Genomic DNA, 24,565 nt, shown 5'->3' with positions numbered 1-24,565 from the left:
AGTTGGTTAATATCGCAGCAGAACTTTCCAGATAGAGAGAACTATTAGATGAAACCAGACAACTCAAAAAGCACCACAAAGGAGCAGGTAACAAAATAATCCAGTTTGGAGAAGGATTGGAGGAGGGCGACAACGATTGACTGCCGGGAGGCAGATGTTGCTGTCTGATCAGCCACTTTTAATCCGGTAGGAAACTGCAGTGACAACTGATTAAACTGTGCGTCTGAACAGGCCCTGAGATTCTCTGGTTTTAGTGTAGAATGTCAGCTTGGGGACAGCACTAAACCAGGATTAAAAGCCTAGTGTGAATTTGGTCTATGCTTAAAAAAAAAAAATCCTTTTCCTAGTAATCCCGAGCATTGCCATATAAATTGACATTTTCATGGAGTTGTCCACCACTACCGCAAGATTCCTTCTCTGCTAGATCCCCTTGCCTTTAAAAGGATCGCTTGTTCACATACCCTTCCTTGCAAGCAACGTTGGATCATGCAGAAACCACCCTTGGGTGGGTTTTTTTAAAAAAAAAATATTTTTTTTGCTGATGCCGTCTTCCTTTTAGCACACTTAGCAGATTTTCTCTTATCTAACAAAATTGATTTTGCTCCCATGTCCCAATATGTTTACTTTTCCTCTTGTTTGCTGTCGCTTCTTGGACCCGCGACAAATATTGCAGCCCTTCGTTTGTGGAAATGTTGGATGTTGCATCTCCTATAAATGGAGGGCCCTGCGGTGCTTCCTTCCACCTTTCCTTCCAACAGAGTTCACCGCCTCGGTCTTTGGCGCAGGGAGCCATGAAATCGTTGGTCGCGCTGGTGCTCTTGGCTCACCTGCTGAGCTGCCAAGCCAATCTAGTTCTAGAAGTTCCTCCAGAAGTCGTTCCCCCCAAAGTTCCAGGCTGCGATGACCCTGAGGCTGAACACGCAGCTGCTGCAGCACTGAACCACATCAATCAGCACATGAAGCATGGATATAAATTTGACCTCAACAGGATTGAAAAATTCGTTCAGCATGAAAGGGTAAGTGCTGCGTGGAAAATAGATGGCTGTTCCCCTGAGAACGCACGGAAAGGGAGGCCCTTATAGCCGTCATGACCTTTCATGAGGATGGCCAAGTAGAACATCTGCCTCCAGAAGAAGCCCATAATTTGTATCCAGAAGATTATTTCCAAAAGGGTAGTCATGAGAGGGGGCACAGGTCCCATCCTCTCCATGAGGCTCCATCAGGGGGTGGCCTCCATGATTCTAGTAGAGTTGCCAAGTCCAATTCAAGAAATATCTGGAGACTTTGGGGGTGGAGCCAGGAGACACTGGGGTGGAGCCAGGAGCAAGGAGAACAAAACTGGGGGGGGGGGGGTTAGTCACTCACAGAGCAAGTAATGTGATTTTTTTTAGCAGGAATGCACAGGAATGCAAGGGTGTGACCTAATAAGCAAATGAGTTCCTGCTGGGCTTTTTCTACAAAGAAAAAAAGCCCTGCAAAAGCCTCAAAAGTTAAATTTTAAAATCTTCATTTTGCATCCCTTAATCTGAATTTCGACACCTCAAAATCCCAGGAATTCCTGCACATGCTTAAGCCTCCTTGTTCTGTGACCCTGGTAGGATTTGTCTAGAATTGCTAGACACAAAGCTTATTCTCAATGCCCCCCTCCCCCCATCTCACTCGTGTAGACTGGTGCCCATTTGTACCATCTTGAGTTTGTGGACCCAGGACAAAATAAAAATAAAACAAGTCATGTGATTGGGGTTGTCGAAAACTACCAAGTGCCCTCACAGACAAAGATTTCCATTGACGTCTCCTGCAATCACTGAGACTTTAACCCATTCAGGGCTTTTTTTGTAGCAGGAGCTCCTTTGCGAATTAAGCCACACCCCCTCATATAGCCAATCCTCCAAGAGCTTACAGTAGGCCCTGTAAGAAGCATCCTGTAAACTCTTGATGAATTGGCTACATTAGGGGTGTGTGGCCTGATATGCAAAGGTGTTCCTGCTGAAAAAAAAAGCCATGAATCCATTGTACGGAAACCAGGCCTCATTTTGAGCAGGAGCTCATAGGAGTGGAGCTATGGAACCTCTAAATTTTATTGTGCTCTTTCTTTCTTAACACCCCCATCCCACCCCGAATACTTGCTCCTGGGTTCCATTGTTCAAACTCTAAGATTTGACAAATTTTCCCACAAAAGATGGGAAAATAACCAAAACATATCAAGCAGACGGAAGTCTTCATCGTGCCACTGTGGCCACATAGGAGAGAGTAATTTTAAAAGTTTTATGGGAGCAAGGTTTTACTATGGCAATTATAATTCAAGAAGCCGTTTAAGGTAGACGCTGAGCTGATATAATTTAGTACACCTTGCAGTGACGTCAGGGGTGTGTGGTATATTCAAAGGAGCTCCAGCACCTCTTTTTCTATTAAATGACCCCTGCACACACATCAAGGTCCTGACACTTCAAACAGATCGGCAGCCATTCGCATTGGGCAAACACCAAAGGGCATGACTTTTCCGTTAAAAAAAAATATGTGGTGCTATTAGAGCTGCCAAGTTCCCAGGCCAGGTGGGGATTCCCCTGCCCTGGAGGCTCCCAACCCATTGGCCCACATTGGGCTGTCGGGGGAATCCCCCCTCGATGTCGCCGGTGCGATGATGTCACTCTCATTGATGTCATCAAGCCAGTGACATACAGCGGCAGTTGCTCTAGGAGCTTCTGGAAAAACTCTATGACCGATTTTGCACACAGCTTACCCCGCAGTCATGTTCCTGTTCTCCGCGCAGCGTCTGTCGGATTTCCCACTATCTGTGCTGGAGTTACATGAAGTGCCGCAGCTTTTGCGTAGCAAACGTAAACTGGGTTTTAGCGGTTTACGTTTGCTACGTGAAAGCCGCAACACTTCCTGTAACTCCGGTGCAGATAGTGGGAAATCCGACGGACGCTGCGCAGAGAACAGGAACGTAACCGCGTGGTAAGCTGTGTGCAAAATCGGTATATGTTTTTCCCAGGCACTCTAGCAATTTGGGAGGGAAAACTCTACAGTACATTTTCGCACAGGCAAAAACAGTCCCCCGCCAGAGGCTGCGGGGGACTTGGCAACCCTATGTGCTATTTATAACTGGGCATCCTCACAGGCATTCCTCCCTCGGTCACTGTTTCCCCTGTATTTTTCCATCACTGCAGGGCCGGCGTCAGCATACCCTGAGCAAGGGCAGCTGCTGAGGCCCCAGATTTCTGGCCTGGCCCACTGCCACCCCCCACTGCACGCACTGCCTGAAGGCATCTGTGGACACAGGCAGCAGGACTTGTGAGCAGGCAAGGGAAGGAGACATCAGCAGGTGGGAAGGAGGTGGGCAGGAGGGAAGAAGGACATGAGTGATGGGTGGTGGGCAGAGGAAAGGACTGAAGCTTGAGTAGGGTCATTTTGTAGAAAAATAGGTGGTGGAGCTCATTAGCATAACCCATTAGCATATGCCACCTTCCCCAGCCAAAAGCGACCTGGTGCAAGAAAGGAGATCCCCAGGTGAGCGAGACCTGCTTAGGCTGGTTAGAGATCCAGCCAGCCCAAGCAGGCCTCGCTCACCTGGGGCTCTCCTGGGCTGCCCGCCCCCCAGTCAAAAGGCCGGCAAGCCACCTGTTGACCAAAATCACATAAGAAGTGGAGAGAGGGTGATGACGCGGGCTTTTCCAGGGGTTAATGTGGGCTGCTGGGGGTGTGGCAAAGCTCCTGGTGGCTGGCTGGCTGGTTGCCCGCTTTCCTAATCCAGGGATTGTTATGCAGCTGCACCTACTCTTCTATGGACCAGGTAGGTGGGGAGGAAGAGGGAGGACTGTCAGAAAGGTTCAGAAGCTGTGCTCCTGTGAGCTCCTGCTGAATCTGAGGCCTGAGCCTGAGAACTCTGTACCAGGCGTGGGGGCTCAAAACCTAGACGCAGCTTTGTGCATCTATGCTTCCGGGGGGAGGGGCTTTTAAATCAATCAACCATTTGGTCTTGTGAATGTTATAATGCTCTGTCGCCATGATCTACTTGTTCCTATGAATTCCCAGCTTTCTTTGTTAAAGTAAGTTTGTCCTTTTTCACTGCAGAGATATACATGGAAAGGTGTATCCTTTTATAACTCTGAAATGAAAAGGCCTAGAGACATCTTTAAAAAATGAAAACTTGCAGATGCAGAGGAAGCAGCAGATCATGGCAATAGTGCTTAGCAACGTTACAGCACACCATCATAATAGCAGTTACCAGGGCTTTTTTTGTAGCAGGAGTTCCTTTGCATATTAGGGCACACACCCCTGATTTAGCCAATCCTCCAAGAGTTTACAGGGCTCTTACTATAGGGCTTACTGTCAATTCTTGGAGGATTGGCTACATCAGGGGTGTGTGGCTCAATATGCAAAGGAATTCCTGCTACAAAAAAAAAAAAAAAGCCCTGGGTTATTGGTGGGGAGGGTGTTGAGCCCTCAAGAAGCCCTGGGAGGATATAGCAGAAAAAATGACATCTGTGAATAGCTGATAGGACATTCAAGCAAATGCCTGCCTAGAAAGCCAGACACACAGCGAGGAAAGAGAAAGCAGAATGCAGTTGGGGTATGTGAAGATGCACAAAACTCTAATGACCCCGTACTGCACTCTTAGGGGCGAATACACTGAAGCAACCTGCCAAACTGTCACAAACAGGCTAGCGATCATTCAGACCAAACGCTGAAAAACCGGCCCGTTGTTTATGACCGGTGAACAAGATGGCAGGCTGAAGCAACAGATATTCCAACATTCCGAGGAGTGCCTCATCAATATATTGTTAAGACAGAATGGAATGGGTACAGAGGAAAGTGGTGAGGATGAGGAGAGGCCTAGAGACCAAGCTGAGGGAAAGGCTTTCTTTGTAGAAAAGCCCACCAGGAACTCATTTGCATATTAAGCCACATCCATGATGTCACCATTGTTTCACACTGTTTTTTAAGAAAAAGCCCAGCACGGACTCATTTGCATATTAGGCCACACCCACGATATCACAATTGTTTCACACAGGGCTTAAAAAAAAGTCCAGCAATTAGTCATTTGCCTATTAAGCCACACCCACAACATCAGCATTGTTTCCCAGCAGGAACTCATTTTCATATTAGGCCACACCCATGACATCAACATTGTTTCACATGGCTTTTTAAAAGAAAAAAGCCCAGCAGGAACTCATTTGCATATTAGGCCACACCCACAACATCACCATTGTTTCACACAGCTTTTTTAAAGAAAAAGCCCAGCAGGAACTCATTTGCATATTAGGCCACACCCATAACATCACCATTGTTTCACGCTGGGTTTTTTTTTATAAAAAAGCCCAGCATGAACTCATTTTCATATTAGGCCACACCCGTGACATCACCATTGTTTCACACAGGGCTTTTTAAAGGAAAAGGCCCAGCAGGAACTCATTTGCATATTAGGCCACACACTCTGATGCCAAGCCAGCCAGAACTGTGTTCCTGTGCATTCCTGCTCAAAGAAGCCCTGGCTGAGGGACGTGGGAATGTTCAGTCTGGAGAAGAGAAGATTCAAGAGGGACAGGATGGTTCTCTTGAAGTATCTGAAGGGCTGCCTGTCCCTTGGAGAAGGGCAGGGAACTGTTCTTGTTGGCAGCAGAGGAGAGGACTCGTAATCATGGGTCTAAATTAAGGGTGGGAAGGTATCGACTGGATATTAGGAAAAACGTTTTTACAGTCAAGAGTTGTTCATCAGTGGATCAGCCTACCAAGGGAGGTGGTGAGCTCCCCTTCACTGGCTGTCTTTAAGCAGCAGCTGGATAAACACTGGTCAGCTGATCCTGCACTGAGCAGGGGGTTGGACTAGATGGCCTGCATGGCCCCTTCCTATGATTCTATGACCAACAAGATTTCCAGGGTATTTGAGAGTCAAAGCTGCCTTCATCAGATACCTGTAGGCAGGGGTGGAATTCTAGCAGGAGCTTCTTTGCATATTTGGCCACACCCCCTGATTTAGCCAGTCCTCCAAGAGCTTATAAAAAAAGAGCCTTGTAAGCTCCAGGAGGATTGGCTACATCAGGGGTGTGTGGCCTAATATGCAAAGGAACTCCTGCTAGAATTCCACCCCTGCCTGTAGGAATGTATGAACAGAGCTTTGACTCTTGAAAGCTTATAACTTGAAAGTCTCGTTGGTCATTAAGGTGGTACTGGTTTCGAATCTAGCTCTTCTACTGCAGACTAGCTTACCCACCCAAAACTCTGATGTATTATCTGTTATCTTTATGTTTTGTCTCCACTCTTGCTGGGAAAGTATTTAGGGTCACCCTATTAGCAGTATACTGGTTGACACCCGGACAAAATGTAACCGTGCTAAAGAAATCATAGCACCTGAAACGTCAGTTTTTATGTTTTAAATTGTTTTTACTGTTTTAATGTTTTATTGTATGTTTATATTCATGCATATGCATGACCATGTGAGCTGCTCGCAGCCTGCCTCCGCGGGGAGGGCGGGGTACAAAACTGAATTAAATAAATAAATAGAATCCAGCTGTATATCCAGTTGTAATTACCTCTTTTCTCCCCACTCTAGAGACCACATGGAAAGATAGTGGATCTTGAGCTGGACTTACTAGAGACTACATGCCACATCGTGGACCCACGGCCTGTTGAAAATTGTACAGTCAGGGACCGGATGAACCACGTAAGTGTCTTAGGCTTGCCAATCCCCAGGTCTCAGTAGGAGTTCTCCCACTTTCCCAGGCTCCTTCCCGCTCCCAGTCAGCTGGCTGACGGGGGGGGGGGAAGCCCCGCCCCCACAGCCACCATGTGCCTTCCCACCTCCGGAGGCTTCAGACTCCACTTGGAAAGGCTTCCTCTTGGGATGGTCTGTCTGTGTTTTTAAGGCTGAATGGGGGCAGGGGGGAGGAGGCAGAAGAACATGGCTGCTCCCAGTAGCTGTGAAAGCAACCCAGACCCTCCCTTTCCAGAGGTCGTTTGCATTGGAAAGGTAAACTTGAACCTTTGGTTGCTCTGTGTTACTTTGAAGAAGTTGGAAGTTCAGCAACTCATGAGTAGAGATGCCAATTCCCAGGTGGGAGCAGGCCCTCCCCCGCTTCAGAGTCGTCAGTAACAGGGTGGGGGTGGGAAATGTCTGCTGGGCACTTCATTATTCCCAATGGAGATTGATTCCCATAGGGTATAATGGAGAATTGATCTGGAGGAATCTGGGGCTTTGGAGGGGCTGTTTTTTGAGGTAGAGGCACCAATGTTTCATGATAGTATCTGATGACTCTCCTCAAAATGCATTCCAAGTTTCAAAATGATTGGAACAGGGGGTCAAATTCTATGAGCCCCAAAAGAAGGTGCCCCTATCCTTCATGATTTCCTATGAAAGGAAGGCATTGAAAAGGTGTGCTGTCCCTTTAAATGTGATGGCCAGAACTCCCTTTGGAGTTCAATGATGCTTGTCACAGCCTTGATCTGGGCTCCACCCCTAATGTCTCCTGGCTCCACCCCAAAGTCTCCTGGCTCCACCCCCAAAGTCCCCAGATATTTCTTGAATTGGACTTGGCGACCCTATTTACAAGCATTTGCTTCGTTCACCTTCTGAGGCAGGGTTGCCAATCCCCAGTTGGGAAACACTAGAAATAAACCACTGTGTTTTTACGATGCAAATAAATGCTTAAGCAGTTTCTTTCATAATGATGCAATATATTATTACCATCACAAACCAACACTCATTAAATGTCCATAGAAAAATCCAAAAAGTATTTCACATCACTCTTGTAAGGTAGTGCTTTACAGTCCACTGTCTCAGTTCTCCTTTGCTTGAAAGATGTAGACAGCACCACGCTTGTATAGGATTCCTCCTATGGGTAGCAGACCGAAGTCTGACAGGTGCGGCGGCTACACAGGTCCTAGGTTCAGTTCTGTGTTTCGTTCACCTTCCCCTGGCCACTTACTTTTAGCTTTGGAACCCATGCTAAAGGCAATTACTCACACATTACAATATAATGTTACTTTGCAGCTTGCACGAATGGTTTATTTCTAACGTTTGCTAATCAGTACACTGCAGTTTCCGGTTTGCCCAATCCCCAGTTGGGGGCAGGGGATGCCCCTATTTGGAGGCCCTCCCCCCACTTCAAGGTTATCAGAAAGCAGGGGGAGGTGTCTGCTAGGCATTCCATTATACCTTATGGAGACCAGTTCCCATAGGGTATAATGGAGAATTGATCCGTGGGTATCTGGGGCTCTGGAGGGGCTGTTTCTTGAGGTAGAGGCACCAAATTTTCAGCATGGCATCTGGGTCTCTCCTCAAAACACCCCTCCAAGTTTCCATAAGCTTGGACCAGGGAAACTAATTCTATGAGCCCCGAAAGAAGGTGCCCCTATCCTCCATTATTTCCAAATGGAGGGGAGGCATACAAAAGGGATGTGGTCCCTTTCAGTGTGTTGGCCAGAATTCCCTTTGGGGTTCAAGCATGCTTGTTGCAACCTTGCTCCACCCCCAGTATCCCCAGATATTTCCTAGTTAGACCTGGCAGCCCTATTTTGAGGCCACTATAACAATGCCACCCCCAGTATCCCCAGATATTTCCAGAGTTAGACCTGGCAGCCCTATTTTGAGGCCACCATAACAATGCCACTCCAAACATGTCTGGGCACAATCAATGGGATGTCACTACTTGTTTTGGTCCCCTAGAGGCATCTTTGCCACCACTGCGGTCTGTAATTCTCTGATTTTGAACCTCTAGGCTGTTGAAGGGGACTGTGATGTCAAGATGATTGAGATTAACGGACAGTACAAGGTGGTGCACACAAAATGCCACTCCTCTCCAGGTAATGGCTTACTTGCTTTGGGGATCTCAGAAGAACGTCCTTCTGTGGCTATTAGCCACAAAGTATAGATGGAACACTCTGTCTGGGGTTTGGGATGCTCTGCATTCTTGGTGCTTGGGAGGCAACAGTGGGAGGGCTTCCAGTGTCCTGGCGCTGCTGGTGGACCTCCTGATGGCACCTGTTGTTGTTTTTTTGGCCACTGTGTGACACAGAGTGTTGGACTGGATGGGCCATTGGCCTCATCCAACATGGCTTCTCTTATGTTCTTATGTGACACAGAGTGTTGGACTGGATGGGCCACTGGCCTGATCCAACATGGCTTCTCTTATGTGACACAGAGTGTTGGACTGGATGGGCCACTGGCCTGATCCAACATGGTTTCTCTCATGTTCTTATGTGACACAGAGTGATGGACCGGATGTGCCATTGGCCTGATCCAACATGGCTTCTCTTATGTTCTTATGTGACACAGAGTGATGGACCGGATGGGCCATTGGCCTGATCCAACATGGCTTCTCTTATGTTCTTATGTGACACAGAGTGTTGGACTGGATGGGCCATTAACCTGATCCAACATGGCTTCTCTTATGTTCTTATGTGACACAGAGTGTTGGACTGGATGGGCCACTGGCCTGATCCAACATGGCTTCTCTTATGTTCTTATGTGACACAGAGTGTTGGACTGGATGGGCCACTGACCTGATCCAACATGGCTTCTCTTATGCTCTTCTATGGAAGGGCTGAGAAAATTCAGTCTTCTAGGGAGTTAGAAGTAAAGGATCTAGTTAAATCCTCACCTCCCCCATCCATCTTGAGGCACCACGAATCTATCAGAAGCCATGATGTGGAAAATTGCTGGCAGCCAACATCTTCCTTTGTTTAGAAATGGCAGCGTGGTGATGATATCATTATACAGCATCCTACACCAGCTTCTGTGCACAATGGACCCTCCTACGTTTGCGTAGAGGGAGCAGAGCCATGGCTCAAAGGGACATGGTCTACCTCAGAAAGCAGGATTTCTATGAGGGAGGGACTGGAACATGTCCCCCATAAATCTCTAGAGGCTAGGATCCCACAGCATTTTTCGAGAAGGGGGGAAGAGCAGGAGATATTTGGGTTCTAAGCTGAGCCCCTAAAACCATAACAGAACATTCCTTCTGTGGTATCACTTTCCCCTTATTGTAAGGTTGCCAAGTCCCCCATGGCCTCTGGCAGGGGGACTGGTTGCGCATCCACAGTGCAATGACATCACTCACAAGTAATGTCATCGTGCTGGTGACATTCCGCACTGGCCGCTCTAGGAGCTTCCGGGAAAACTCTATGGTTTTCCTGGATGCTCCAGCAATTTTTGAGAGAAAACTCTATGATATAATAGGTACCACAGTGTTTTCCTTCCCAAATTGCTAGAGCATCCAGGAAAACCATAGGTTCCTGGAAGCTCCAGAGCAGCCAGTGTGCAATGTTGCCAGTGCAACGACGTCACTGCAAGTGATGTCATTACGCCAGCAACGTTGGGGGAGGATCCCCCCACTGACCCAATGTCATCACACTAGCAACATTGGGGGAGGATCCCCCCACTGACCCAATGTCATCACGCCAGCAACATTGGGGGAGGATCCCCCACTGACCCAATGCGGGCCAGTGGATTGGGAACCTCCAGAGCAGAGGAAACTGCTTGGCAGCCCTACCTTATTGAAACTTAGACTGTAAGCTACTTAGGGCAAAGGCTGAGAAGAGCCATGTAGTTGAGGTTACCATTTGCTCAGTAGCAGCAGGTAATCTCCCACTAGCTCCCCCAGTGTCCCACCCCTGATAATTTGATGAATGGGAGAAAGAACAGAGGGGGACAGCATTGACAGTAACTCTCTATGGTAAAGACCATAAAGACTGGGAAACTTCCTACAGCATTATCCAGAAATGGCATCACATCCCTTTGATACTCCATCCTTCCTAGGCACTGCCCCTAAAAACCTCCTAGCACTTGCTAGGACAGAACTGACATCCCTATAATGATAATCACTCTTAACATGCAGAGGTAGGCACAGGGGTAGAATTCTAGCAGGAGCTCCTTTGCATATTAAGCCACACCCCCTGATATAGCCAATACTCCAAGAGCTTACAGCAAAGAGCCTTGTAAGCTCTTGGAGGATTGGCTACCTCAGGGGTGTGTGGCCTAATGTGCAAAGGAGCTCCTGCTAGAATTCCACCCCTGGGTAGGCACAACCCTCACATGGAGTCTTCTCTTCTCCATTGTGCCAATTTTACTGCCTGAGTTTGGGGCTACCGGGATATGGCAACCCTGTTCCACCTTCAGTTTCAGGGAACAGCAACAGCAGTGGCCCTAGGCTTATGAATTTCCTCAGAAATCAACTATGATGTTCTTCACATCCTATTTTCCTCTTGCATTCTCTTCCCACATCTTAGACAGCCATCATCTCAGTCCATCCATCTATTTCTATCACGGCTCTTTGCATTACAGACCTGAGATATAAAGACTTTTCAAAGGACAGAAGAAACAGCAGTTGGACAGATGTTGGTGGGCAGAATTAGGCACTAGTCAGAGCAGACCATACTCAGTGCCGATTAAACCCTGCGGAGGCCCCTAGGCAGTCAAAATCTTGGGAGCCTCCTTGCAAATGATCTCAGAGTCAGAGCACCCTCCCCACCACCTGTGGCCCCCCTGTAGCCTGTTTGTCAAAAGCCCCTTTGACAAAGCTGCAAGGGAGAGGCAGAGAGAGGTAAGCTTGGCAACGACACCAGCAACAGCAACACCAGGCAAGTCAGGCAAAGAGCGGCTCAGTTGCTGGCTGCACGTGCAGGGTGGGAGGGCTGCAAGCAGGGGGGAAACTGCGGGGAGGGAGCCAGCCCAGGGCCCCTAAAGGCATGGGGGCCCATAGGCCAGTGCCTACTTGGCCTAATTGTTAACCTGGCCCTGACCATACCACTTCAGACAGCGGGTGTCCTAGCCCAATGTTCTGCCACAGAAAGAGAATTTTCAGCAAATAAAAACTAGCACAGTGGACAGAGGAATTCTTGCCCATCCATCTCTCCCTGACAAGCAACTTTTCTAAGAGTAAGAACTAGGCTTGCCAGTCCCCTAGTAGTCACAGTGGGGCAGGCCTCAGATTCAGCAGGAGCTCACAGGAGCACTCCTGAACCTTTCTGAGGGTTCCTCCTCTTCCTCCCCCCCCTACCTTGTCCATTGAATAGGAGGTGCAGCTGCATAACAATTCCAGGATTAGGAGAGTGGGCAGCCAGCCAGCCAGCCAGCAGGGGTTTTGCCACACCCCCAGCAGCCCTCATTAACCCCTGAAGCCTGCACCACCCTTTCTCCACTTCTTATGTGATTTAAGAACATAAGAACATAAGAGAAGCCATGTTAGATCAGGCCAATGGCCCATCCAGTCCAACATTCTGTGTCACACAGCGGCCAAATATATATATATATATATACACACACACACACACACACATACACACTGTGGCTAATAGCCACTGATGGACCTCTGCTCCATATTTTTATCTAACCCCCTCTTGAAGGTGGCCATGCTTGTGGCCGCCACCACCTCCTGTGGCAGTGAATTCCACATGTTAATCACCCTTTGGGTGAAGAAGTACTTCCTTTTATCCATTTTAACCTGTCTGCTCAGCAATTTCATCGAATGCCCACGAGTTCTCGTATTGTGAGAAAGGGAGAAAAGTACTTCTTTCTCTACTTTCTCCATCCCATGCATTATCTTGTAAATTTGGGGCAGCAGGTGTCTTGCTGGCCTTTTGACTGGAAGGGGGCGGCCCAGGGGAGCCCCAAGCGAGTGAGGCCTGCTTGGGCTGGCTGCTAGGGCTGGCTGGCTCTCCTTTCTTGCATCAGGTTGTTTTTGGCGGGGGGGGTTGGCGGCATATGCTAATGAGACATGCTAATGAGCTCCGCCACCTATTTTTCTACAAAAACAACCCCCGCAGTGGGGGATCCCCCACACTCAGCTTCCATTGTCCACTGCGACTCCAAGCAATGGTGGGACAATGCTTTTTTTTTTTTTAATGGTGAAGTCATGTGTGCTGTGACATCACTTCTAGGAAAAGCACAGAAGTGGCCGAGGGTAGCTCTAGGAATCGCTGTGGTATGGGAGAAAGCGACACTAGGCCCAATCTGCCTCTGGAACTTTCCTATCACAAACATGGCCTTGATTAAAAGCAAGGCGTCTTTCCTCTACTTAGATTCACGTGAGGATCTTGCGAAACTCTGCCCTGATTGCTCACCTCTGTCATCACTGAACGACACTGATGTGGTAAACACAGCTCATGCCGCGCTGGCCGAATTTAATGCCGAAAACACCACCCAGGAGCACTACATGCTCCTTGAGATATCTCGAGGTCAACATTTGGTGAGTGCCGAAACCCCGGATCACTGCTGCATTATCTAACACAGAGTTCTGCCAGTCCGAGTGGAAACGGGGACCAGTGATGGCTTGTGGTCTTCACAGCTTGGGTTATTAGGGGTACCTACCACCAGGTGAGGACTGAACTTCTCCTGGAATTGCAGATAGGGGTTGACAACTCCAGATTGAAAAATTCCTGGACATTTAGGGCTGGAGTCTGGGGGGGTGGGATGAGGTCTGGGGAGAAGAAAGACTTCAGCAGGATATAACGCTATTGATGTCAATCTCCAAAGCGGCCATTTTCTCTAAGGGAATTGAGTTCTGTAAAAGGGTTGCCAAATTGGAAAATACCTGGAGGCTTTGGGGGTGGATCCAGGAGAGAGGAGGGTTCGGGGAGGGGCCTCAGTGTGGTATGACACCATAAAGTCTACCCTTCATAGCAGCCATTTTCTCCAGGGGAGCTGATCTCTGCCTGCTGGAGATCAGTTGTGAAATTTGGAGATCTCCAGGACCCAACTAGAGGCTGGCAACCCTATGGGTAGCATGGAAACTTATTGTAATTCGAAGAGCTCCCCAGACCCCATCTGGAGGCTGGCGTCCTTAATTGCAACTGATTTACGCACCACAGAGATCAGTTGGTCTGGAGGAAATGGCAGCTTCAGCAGGCACACTGTATAGCAGGGATGGCCAAACTTGCTTAATGTATGAGCCACATAGAATAAATACCAGATGTTTGAGAGCCACAAGACATGAATGAGAGATGTTTAAGAGCAGGCAGGCAGGCAGGCAGGAAGGAAGGAAGGAAGGAAGGAAGGAAGGAAGGAAGGAAGGAAGGAAGGAAGGAAGGAAGGAAGGAAGGAAGGAAGGAAATAGATGGGGGGAGAGGGGAGGGAGTGGTGGAAAGAAAGCAACTTTAACTTTAAATGCAAGCTGCTGGCCAGTGGAGTAGTGGGGGCTTGAAGAACCACACAATATGTGTGAAAGAGCCACATGTGGCTCCCGAGCCGCAGTTTGGCCAGCCCTGCTCTATAATATAACACAGACGTTAGGAGAAACAGAAGTCCTAGAGTGATACCACATCTCTGCTGATCTGCTCCTTCCCAAAACCAAGCACAGCCCCCAAATATCCAAGAATTTCCCAAGCCAAAGTTGAAAACCCAGTGAGTGCTGGAAGCAGCAAACAGAAACTGTGCTGCATAGAATATTCTGGCAGCCACAGTTTCTAACAAGCAAGGGTGAGAGAAGCAACCACCACACGCACTGACACCCTGTTCTGCACAGATGGTTGTAACACAGGGGTTCTGGTTTCCTTTGATTGCCACTGGAAAGTGTGGATGTCCTCCCAGTGGGAAGGACCAGCCCTCTTCCCCCACTCCTTGATAGGCACCCCCGCTCCCTGATAGGCACCCCCGTCCCAAAAAGAGTACAGGAAATTTTCCTGTGGACTTCCTCAAAGAAAGAAGGGAAGTGCCAGTACCTCAGAGGTACATGTGTTCCATGCATGAGGACCCATATTCACTTGCTACCATCTCTACCCTGAAGGATGGTCAACATCAGAGTAGATACAGTGGTTTTATTCCAGACAGGTCACTTCAGCAGCACAGAGAATGGAGGCCTGTGGATGTCAGGGGGGTTCATTAGTTTTTCTGAGGTGCTGGGGACAGGGAAAATACTCTTTAGATTAGGCTTTTCTCTCTCCTTTTGACAGCAACCTAAAAGTGAACTGAATTTACTTGAATCAATGTTAGGTCTTACATTTGTAAAATATTCCTTGGGATATTTATTTATTGCCCTCAAAATCATGCTTCTATGACTGGACAATCTCTGCTACATTAACCAAATATCCCAACAGGGTTATGGGGCCAGGACCCTTCTGCCACACGGGTTGATTTTCTAGCTATACAGCAAACCACTAGAGCAGCCTAGTGTGTGTGCTACTAAATGCACACAGGAGATGTGTGGGTTAGATTATCTTCTTTAAAATCAAGGGCAGAGATTCTAAATAAGCAACCAGCATTTGCTGAATAAAAAAGTTTTTCATTACTTGAAAATGAGTTGACTTCAGTTATAAAGCACTTCATAGAATCATAGAGTTGGAACGGACCTCCAGGGTCATCTAGTCCAACTCCCTGCACAATGCAGGACACTCACAAACACCTCCCCCTAAGCTCACAGTATCAGCATCGCTGTCAGATGGCCATCTAGCCTCTGCTTAAAAACCTCCAAGGAAGGAGAGCCCATCACCTCCCGAGGAAGCCTGTTGCACTGAGGAACTGCTCTGTCAGGAAGTTCTTCCTCATGTTCAGCCTGAGATCCTGGAAAACTATTAACACTCTGAGTAGAATATACTGACCTTGGTGGCCTAGCAATCTGATTCAGTATAAGACAACTTATTGTGTTCAATTTTGTTAAGGAAAATAGTTCCATACTTCTATGCAGGTGTATATAAGGGGGAAAATAGAAATAAGATACAAAGAAGCACAGGGAGAATTATCATTAAGGAGATAGTTCTGCTGCAAAGGAAAGGTGTGGTTGAAAGCAGGAAAGAAAGGATAAGATGATTCAGGGCTTTTTTTGAAGCAGGAACTCCCTGATGTATACAATCCTCCAAGAGCTTAAAGTAGGCCCTGTACGAAGAGCCCTGTAAGCTCTTGGAGGACTGGCTACATCAGGGGTGCATGGCCTAATATGCAAAGGAGTTCCTGCTACAAAAAAAAAGCCCTGAGATGAACCATTTAAAAATCACATTGCTAACTAAATTCCAAAGTGGTTGGGGGATGTAGTGTCATGGGATAGAGAGACTTGTATTGAAGCTGCCATGCCTACAAGACCATGCACTGGTCCCTCACATGGCTCCGGCGTCTTCTGTCCACTGTGCATAGAATTCATGGCTTTGATTTGTCTCAAGTCTTTCGTCCTTTCTCAGCGAGGAGGTGGCTAAAACATTCTTTGCTGTGTTCCCAGCATTTGGCCAGAGGTGTCCATATAGAGTTTGCCATTGTCAACACCAACTGCTCGGCCCAGCATGCAAAGGAACATGTGGATGACTGCCACGTGGCAACCGGCGAGCACCTAGTAAGTGGTTGGTTATGATTCACTTGTGACTCATGCGATGCAGACGGAATCTGGGATCAGGCTGAATGGCATGGATTCCCGCCCCCCTTTTTTTTTATCCAGCAGGGCTTGTGTCCCTTGAATAAGAATACGGATGATAGATAGAATCAGGGGTGGAATTCTAGCAGGAGCCCTTTAGCATATTAGGCCACACACCCCTCATGTAGCCAATCCTCCAAGAGCTTACAAAAAAGAACCTTGTAAGCTCTTGGAGGATTGGCTACATCAGGGGTGTGTGGCCTAAAATGCAAAGGAGCTCCTGCTAGAATTCCACCCCTGGATAGAATAAAGAGTTCTCTGGGATTTCAAATCTGTTTAAAAAATTCACATGCAAATGTATTATTATTATTATTATTATTATTATTATTAGAAGAAGAAGAATTGCAGATTTATACCCCGCCCTTTTCTCTGAATCAGAGACTCAGAGCAGCTTACAATCTCCTATATCTTCTCCCCCCACAACAGACACCCTGTGAGGTGGGTGAGGCTGAGAGAGTTCTGATAGAAGCCACCCTTTCAAGGACAACCTCTGCCAGAGCTAATTGCTGACCCAAGGCCATTCCAGCAGCTGCAAGTGGAGGAGTGGGGAATCAAAGCCAGTTCTCCCAGATAAGAGTCCGCACACTTAACCGCTACACCAAACTGGCTCCGCCAGAGCTATAGCTGACCCAAGGCCATGCTAGCAGGTGCAAGTCGAGGAGTGGGGAGTCAAACCCGGTTCTTCCAGATAATAATCCACACAACCACTACACCAAACTGGGTCTCTATTATTATTATTATTATTCTGACTTCACTTGTTCCCTGCTTTTCTCCCTAATGAAGATCCAAAATGACTCACAGCATTCTCCTCTCCTCTGTTTTAACCTCACAACAGCCTTGTGAGATAGTTTAGACAGAGAAAGTGTGATAGATCCAAGGTCACCCAGCAAGCTTCCAGAGCAAAATGGGGACTTGAATTTGGGTCTTCTGGATCCAAGGCAGGCCCTGGACTATCTGCCGACCTAGGCCAGGCTAACTTCTGGCGCCCCGCCCCCTGCACTGGTAACCCATTTTCAAAAACAGATGAATTCTGTGGAAAATGAAAAACACAAAACTTGAAACTGCAACTCGCTCCTCCTGTTTCGCGCGGCAAGCAAGATCTTCTAAAAACTGGTTTCTGCTTGCCGCGCAAAAGATACGAAGTGAGTTGCAGACCCGGGGCGGCTTGTGCGAAATCAGACAGACGCCCCACGGAGAAGAGGAGAGTGAGACCGGGACAAGGCTAGTGGGGAATCGGTCTTAGTCCCACTGAATTGAATTAGTTTAATTCTTTTGGCCACCACTTACGGCAGCACGACCTGCAAACGTCCAAGTTTGCTTAGAAGTTAGGATTCTCGATTTGAGGACTGGATGTGAAGGGGAAGACCCCGGTAGGAGCAAACCAGAGAGAACCCAGCTCTGGAAGCCCTAATACTTCTGCCTGCAAATTGTGCCATGACATTTGCAGCATAAGGATCATACGGCAAAAGGCTTGCATTTGGTAACTGTGTGGAAGGAAACAAACGCAGATGTTCCCTTGGTTGCTGTGTGCTTATCCCCTTACCTCTGCACAATACAGTCTGCATGGTGCAAAACAGAAAACTGCAATGATAGAAATAGCATCAGATGCAGACGTTACAACATGTTTTGCTTTGAACAAGATGCTTAATTAAGGGTGCAGAAGACTAGCATATGCTTTGTTCAGAGAGACCCATGACCCCCCCCCCCCCGCCCCAGTTTCAAAATAATAGTTACAGATGCAACTGGAGATCTTTGTACCTTGGCCTATACAGTCTGCTCCTCCCCTAAGGCATTGTTTGTGCTCCCATCTAAACCCCGGGACTGCCCCGTCAAAGGCACGTTTTCCTTTCCCTCAACCTTCCCTGGGATTATATCCTTTGCATTTTACAAGCTGTCTCTGTGTAATTTTCTGGCTGACCCCCGGTCTGAACCACGATGCCAAATTTACCCAACAGATGTGATCACTGCATTTCTCGTGGGCTCCTCTCCAGCCCCTGCAGAGACTGCCCTCCACTGGAGACAGCGTGTAAGACACGTCTTTCCCCAAAAACACTTGCCCATGCAGAAGGGCTACAGGCAGAGGGACATGCCCGGTAGTGGAAGCTGCTCTGCGGCAGCTGGAGAGAAGCACAACACAGTCGTAGGATCCAAGCCTGTGAGGGGGTGCTGTTTTCTGGACAGTGCTCCACGAGCAGAAACCAGGCTCGGTTTGCTGATACTTTAGTAGTGCCTTGCCCTGACCAGGATGTCGCAGACTAGCCTGATCTCATCAGATCTCAGAAGCTAAGCAAAGTTGGCCCTAGTTAGCATTTGGATGGGAAACTACCAAGGAAGTTCAGGGCTGCTGTGCACAGAAGCAGCCGATGTCTCTGAACGAATGAATGACATGAATGAATGAATGAATGAATGAATGAATGAATGAATGAATGAATGAATGAATGAATGAATGCATGCATGCATGCCACCTTTGAACAGGGCTGCCAAGTCCAATTCAATAAATATTTGGGGACTTTCAGGGTGGAGCCAGGAGACTTTGGAGGTGGAGCCGGAAGCAAGGTTGTGACAAGCAGAATCGAACTCCAAAGGGAGTTCTGGCCATCACATTTAAAGGGACTGCACACCTTATCAATGCCTTCCCTTCATTTAGAAATAATGAAGAATAGGGGGCACATTATTTTGGGGCTCATAGAATTGGACCCCCCGGTCCAATCCTTTTGAAACTTAGAGGGTATTTTGGGAAGAGGCACTGAATGCTATGCTGAAAATTCCTCAAAACTGAAGAATGGCATGATGTTAGCACCAAACTGTCGTTTTAAAATGACACTCATAATTTAAAATTGTAACCTGTTTTAACTCTTAATGGACTTGTGATTGTTTTTACTGTTTTATTGTTGACATGTGATGTTGTTAGCCGCCCTGAGCCTGCTTCGGCGGGGAGGGCGGGATATAAATGTGGATAATAAAGAAAGAAAGAAAGAAATAACAGCCCCTCCCAGAGTCCCCGATGCCCACAGATCAATTCTCCATTATACCCTATGGGAATCGGTCTCCACAGGCAATAATGGTGCACCCAGCAGACATTTTCCTCCCCTTCCCCGCTTTCTGATGACCCTGAAGTGGGGGGAGGGCCTCCAAACCGGGGGAATCCCCTGCCCCACCTGGGGATTGGCAACCGTACCTTCTAATGTCTCTCGCCTTGAAAAACCCATCAGGTTGCCATAAGTCGGTTGCAACTTGACTGTTAAAAAAGAGGAGGGGGAAAAGCAGTGCCTTAACTCCTGCATCTGTTTGCCTTTTTCTTTACAGCACTATGGGTTCTGTAAAGCATCCTTTCACAAGAGCGTTGCCGAGGGCACCCCCGATCATCATGAAGTGCATTGCGACGTCTTTGGCCATCAGGTACCAACTTTAAACATGGCTTTTAACGCCATGGCCCCAGATAAAGTGCACCTGACAGACGATGGAGTCGAGTCTGAACAAACTCTCCGAAATTTCGGGCTCCTGTACTGACAGGGGTTTCTGTCCAGGGCCAACTTCACATACCCCGAAGGGGGGCAGCCATCAGGGTCCCACAGCCACTGACTCTCCACCGGTATATTGGGAGGCAGGGGTGGAATTCTAGCAGGAGCTCCTTTGCATATTAGGCCACACACCCCTGATGTAGCCAATCCTCCAAGAGCTTACAAGGCTCTTTTTTGTAAGCTCTTGGAGGATTAGCTACATCAGGGGTGTGTGGCCTAATATGCAGAGGAACTCCTGCTAGAATTCCACCCCTGTTGGGAGAGCTGGTATGTTAGTCCAGACCCCTTGCTAAATTTGCCGAGTGCAGTAAAGGCTTATAAGACTACAAAATTGTCTTACATATGCTTATAAGACTACAAAATTATACTGAGCCACTTCTCAGTTTAAAAAGAAAAGAAGAACTCAGGCCTTTTTTTTGTAGCAGGAACTCCTTTGCCTATTAGGCCACACAGCCCTGATGTAGCCAATCTTCCTGGAGCTTACAGGAGGCCCTGAAAGAAGAGCCCTGTAAGCTCTTGGAGGATTGGCTACGTCAGGGGTGTGTGGCCTAATAGGCAAAAGAATTCCTGCTACGAAAAAAGCCCTGTGAGAACTTTATTTAGGAAATCCACACTGGATAGCGCAGCTTAGAGACAGTGACAGATTGTGTTCTAGCTAGCTAGGGATGGCTGCAGATGCAGAGAGAGGCATTCTGCATCCAGGGAGCCAAAGGTGGAGAAACGTGCCACCCACTCCCGTGTGCATGCGGGAAGAAAAAGGAGATAGAAGGAAGTTGTTTTCCATAAAAGTAGCAGTCTGTTCATCAAAGTGTTCTGTGACTAGGCTTGCCAATCCCCATGTCCCAGCGGGGGTTCTTCCACTTTCCCAGACTCCTTCCCGCCCCCAGTCAGCTGGCCGGCAGGGGGGAGGGGGGAAGCCCCACCCCTCAAGCAACCATGTGATTGTCCACCTCCGGAGGCTTCAGTCTCCTATTGTTAAGACTTCCTCTTGGGATGGTGTCTCTGTGTTACTTCTTGGAGGCTGAGGCACTGGGACATCGCATCTGGTTCTTCCAGCGCCACATACCTGCCCTGCCTGCCTGTGCATCCTTCCCCTATCTACTCAGTTGTGGACACTTCCCCATGCAGAGTCCCAGCTGCATTGGCTTTCCAGCACATAGTTAGGGTCACCAACCCCCAGGTCGGACCAGGGGACCCCCAGAATTACAGCTCATCTCTAGACCACAGAGATCAGTTCCCCTGGAGGAAATGGCTGCTTTGGGAGGTGGACTCTGTGGCGTCACATCCTTGCTGTGGAACCTCCCCAAACCCTTGTGAGCCCCCCCCCCCCAAATCTCCAGGAGTTTCCCAAGCCGGAGTTGGCAACCTTAAATAGTTGGGATAGCAGCAGCACCCCCATCTGTGCCCTGCCCAGCATCACTGGGAAAGGGGTGTGCGGGGAGAGGGAGGGCTCTGTTCCCTCTAAGCTGAAGAGTCTTGTGAGCAAACTGGCATTAAAGTTGTGAACTACTGTATAAATCAGTGTGCTCCGGGGTCCTCCTTCCTGAGCTAAGACAAAAATCTGTGAGCTGGAGGCTAAAAATCTGTGAGCTAGCTCACGCTAACTCAGTTTAGAGGGAAGAAGAAGATATTGGATTTATATCCCGCCCTCCACTCCGAAGAGTCTCAGAGCGGCTCACAATCTCCTTTACCTTCCTCCCCCACAACAGACACCCTGTGAGGTGGGTGGGGCTGGAGAGGGCTCTCACAGCAGCTGCCCTTTCAAGGACAACCTCTGCCAGAGCTATGGCTGACCCAAGGCCATGCCAGCAGGTGCAAGTGGAGGAGTGGAGAATCAAACCCGGTTCTCCCAGATAAGAGTCCGCACACTTAACCACTACACCAAACTGGCTCTGGTGGGCACAATGCTAGGTGGGTTAGAAGGGTGGGGGGAGCAGGAGGCCTTGGGGTGGGAAGAAGTGAGGAGGGGGCCGCTGGCCTTTCTCCTGCACTTGAACAGCAGAGATTCGTAGTGTTCGCAGTTGTAGAGTGCATTAACTGTGTTGCGTTGAGTATCTTAAGTAACTTCCATTTCTTAAGTAAACAATTAAGAAAACAACTTAAGTAACTGTATTAAATATATTAAGCAATTTCAATTTCTTACTCGTACTGCCTCTCTCGTGGAGCCCCATGGCTCAGAGTGGTAAACCTGCAGTACTGCAGTCCAAGCTCTGCTCACGACCTGAGTCCGATCCCAGCGGAAGCTGGGTTCAGGTCGCTGGCTCAGGGTCGACTCAGCCTTCCATCCTTCCGAGGCCGGTCAAATGAGTACCCAGCTGGCTGGGGGTAAAGCGTAGATGACTGGGGAAGGCCAATGGCAAACCACCCCGTAACAAAGAAACATCATGATGTGATGTCACCCCATGGGTTGGTAACGACTCGGTGCTTGCACAGGAGACTACCCAGGGGTCATTTTGTAGAAAAATAGGCGGTGGAACTCATCTAGGAATTGTCATGCAGCCGCACCTACTATTCAATGGACAAGGAGGTGGAACTCTCAGAAGGAGGAGGTGGAACTCTCAGAAAGGTTCGGGAGCTGTGCTCCTGTGAGCTCCCACTGAATCTGAGGCCTGGGACTACCTTGACCTTTACTGTCTCTCTCAGGGGAAAGGTGCTCAAAGACAGGAAGTACCACCAGCCATTTCCTTACATTTCCTGACAAAGACGCTGTGCCGGCCTTTGCTGCCCTACTGACCCCTGAGCCAGGTTCTGCTTCTATAAATATGGCTGCCAGAAACACAGGCTTGTCTGTTGGCCCAGTCTCTACCAGGATTTCAGCTTCTAGAGAGGCCAAGCTTAAATTAAGAAGTACGAACAAAGGAATGGTGGAAACACTTTTACAACAACGTAAGACGGTTGCCATGATTCAGAGTTCTATGTAAAACTTTACAGTTGATGGAAGCTACTTCACAGAGCAGAAAAGGGGCAGAATTCCAAATTGTGGCTCTTTCACACATATTGTGTGGCTCTCGAAGCCCCCACCGAGAAGGCATTTGTCTCTTTAAATCACTTCTCCAAGCCGAACCAATCAGCAGCTTGGAGAATGCATTTAAAGTTGAAGTTGCTTTCTTTCTACCTCTCCCTCCCTCCTCCCCTATCTATTGCCTTCCTTCCTTCCTTCCTTCCTTCCTTCCTTCCTTCCTTCCTTCCTTCCTTCCTTCCTTCCTTCCTTCCTTCCTTCCTTCAGTGTGCGGACTCTTATCTGGGAGAACCGGGTTTGATTCCCCACTCTTCCACTTGCACCTGCTGGAATGGCCTTGGGTCAGCCATAGCTCTGGCAGAGGTTGTCCTTGAAAGGGCAGCCGCTGTGAGAGCCCTCTCCAGCCCCACCCACCTCACAGGGTGTCTGTTGTGGGGGAGGAAGGTAGAGGAGATTGTGAGCCGCTCTGCGACTCTTCGGAGTGGAGAGCGGGATATAAATCCAATTTCTTCTTCTCCTTCCTTCCTTCCTTCCTTCCTTCCTTCCTTCCTTCCTTCCTTCCTTCCTTCCTTCCTTCCTTCCTTCCTTCCTTCCTCTCTCCCTCCCTGCTCTCAAACATCTGGTGTTCATGTCTTGCGGCTCTCAAACATCTAACATTTGTTCTTTGTGGCTCTTATGCTAAGCAACTTCGGCCACCCCCTGCCTTGGAGGAAGGGTGGGATAAAGATTCAGTAGATAGATGTAATAGGCCTCGAATCTCATCCGTGTGCTCGTCATTTCTCTTCCGTTGCAGCCTGGAGTCAGCCACCATCACTTGGTTGAGGAGCATTTAAAAGGGAAACTCGCGCCAGCCGGCCGTGGCCACACTCACCTCGACATGATTCATTCCCACAACGACACCGGCGCCTCCCACTCTCACTCCGACGAAGCCGTGCCAGTGGAGAAACCCGTCTCCTTGGTGAAGAGAGCTATCCGGGCGGTGGTGCCAGGGTGTCCAGGCAGGTATCGGCATTTTGATCTGTAAGACCAGCCAAGCCCGGCTCTGAAAGAAAGGACCGGAGCGGTAACTGCCCACGAGAATCTGTAGAAACCACAGAGCCAACTTGTGATGGAAATCACTTCGATATCATCCTGGGCACGCTCAAATTCTTAAAACCACGGAAACTTTCCCCCTGATAACTTACAGCACGTATCGATGGCCTGCGGGCCTCTACTCTCTGTTACCATAAGAGCTGTGTGCATTGCACCATGTTATTGTGTCTGGCACGGAATTCGGCACTTTCCACCTCAACTGCATCTCTCTTTTTAGCACAAGATTCAAACGCTTATAACCGGATACCCCAAATAGAAGGGATGCAGGGTGTCGTGTCTGAAATCTTAGGAGCGGGAAAAGAGCTGAATGAAATTTCTGTTTGCCCCGGAGGTCTTTATTCCCTCCCCCTGGCTTGCGGAAGGAATAAATGAAAGAAGGGCATGCTGATTTGGGGAGCTGGGTTCAGGATGCGAGCACGTTTCCCTTCAGAGCAGAGTCTGTTCTCTTGTTTCAAAAGGGCCAAATGTACACAGCGTCAGACCACACAGGCACCACAAAAAGCATACCAGGCGAAGTCTTTAACTCCATGAATTACGATTCTTCTCTTCTTTTTTGTAATGTCTGAAAATGGCAATGTCCTATCACTGTTGGAGCCAAGCACCAGTGCTTCATAAATAAAACATTCCAATCAAAAATCTCTTTCCCATTTCTGTTTCCTTTC

The 24,565-nt window shown here is 48.4% G+C and overlaps 1 protein-coding gene across 1 annotated transcript; it reads left to right on the top strand.

Moving 5' to 3' along the window:
- Positions 1 to 510: 510 nt before the first annotated feature.
- Positions 511 to 24,539, top strand: AHSG (alpha 2-HS glycoprotein). The gene is made up of 7 exons (XM_060242639.1): positions 511 to 1,016; positions 6,554 to 6,664; positions 8,718 to 8,802; positions 13,018 to 13,184; positions 16,143 to 16,253; positions 19,638 to 19,730; positions 23,605 to 24,539. Exons 1-7 carry the CDS (start codon positions 690 to 692, stop codon positions 23,833 to 23,835), a joined length of 1,125 nt encoding a protein of 374 aa, XP_060098622.1. The 5' UTR covers positions 511 to 689; the 3' UTR covers positions 23,836 to 24,539.
- The last annotated feature ends 26 nt before the right edge of the window (positions 24,540 to 24,565 follow it).

Source organism: Heteronotia binoei, chromosome 6, assembly GCF_032191835.1.
Source record: "Heteronotia binoei isolate CCM8104 ecotype False Entrance Well chromosome 6, APGP_CSIRO_Hbin_v1, whole genome shotgun sequence".
NCBI classification, from domain to species: domain Eukaryota; kingdom Metazoa; phylum Chordata; class Lepidosauria; order Squamata; family Gekkonidae; genus Heteronotia; species Heteronotia binoei.
This window is presented reverse-complemented; position numbering and strand designations above follow the sequence as displayed.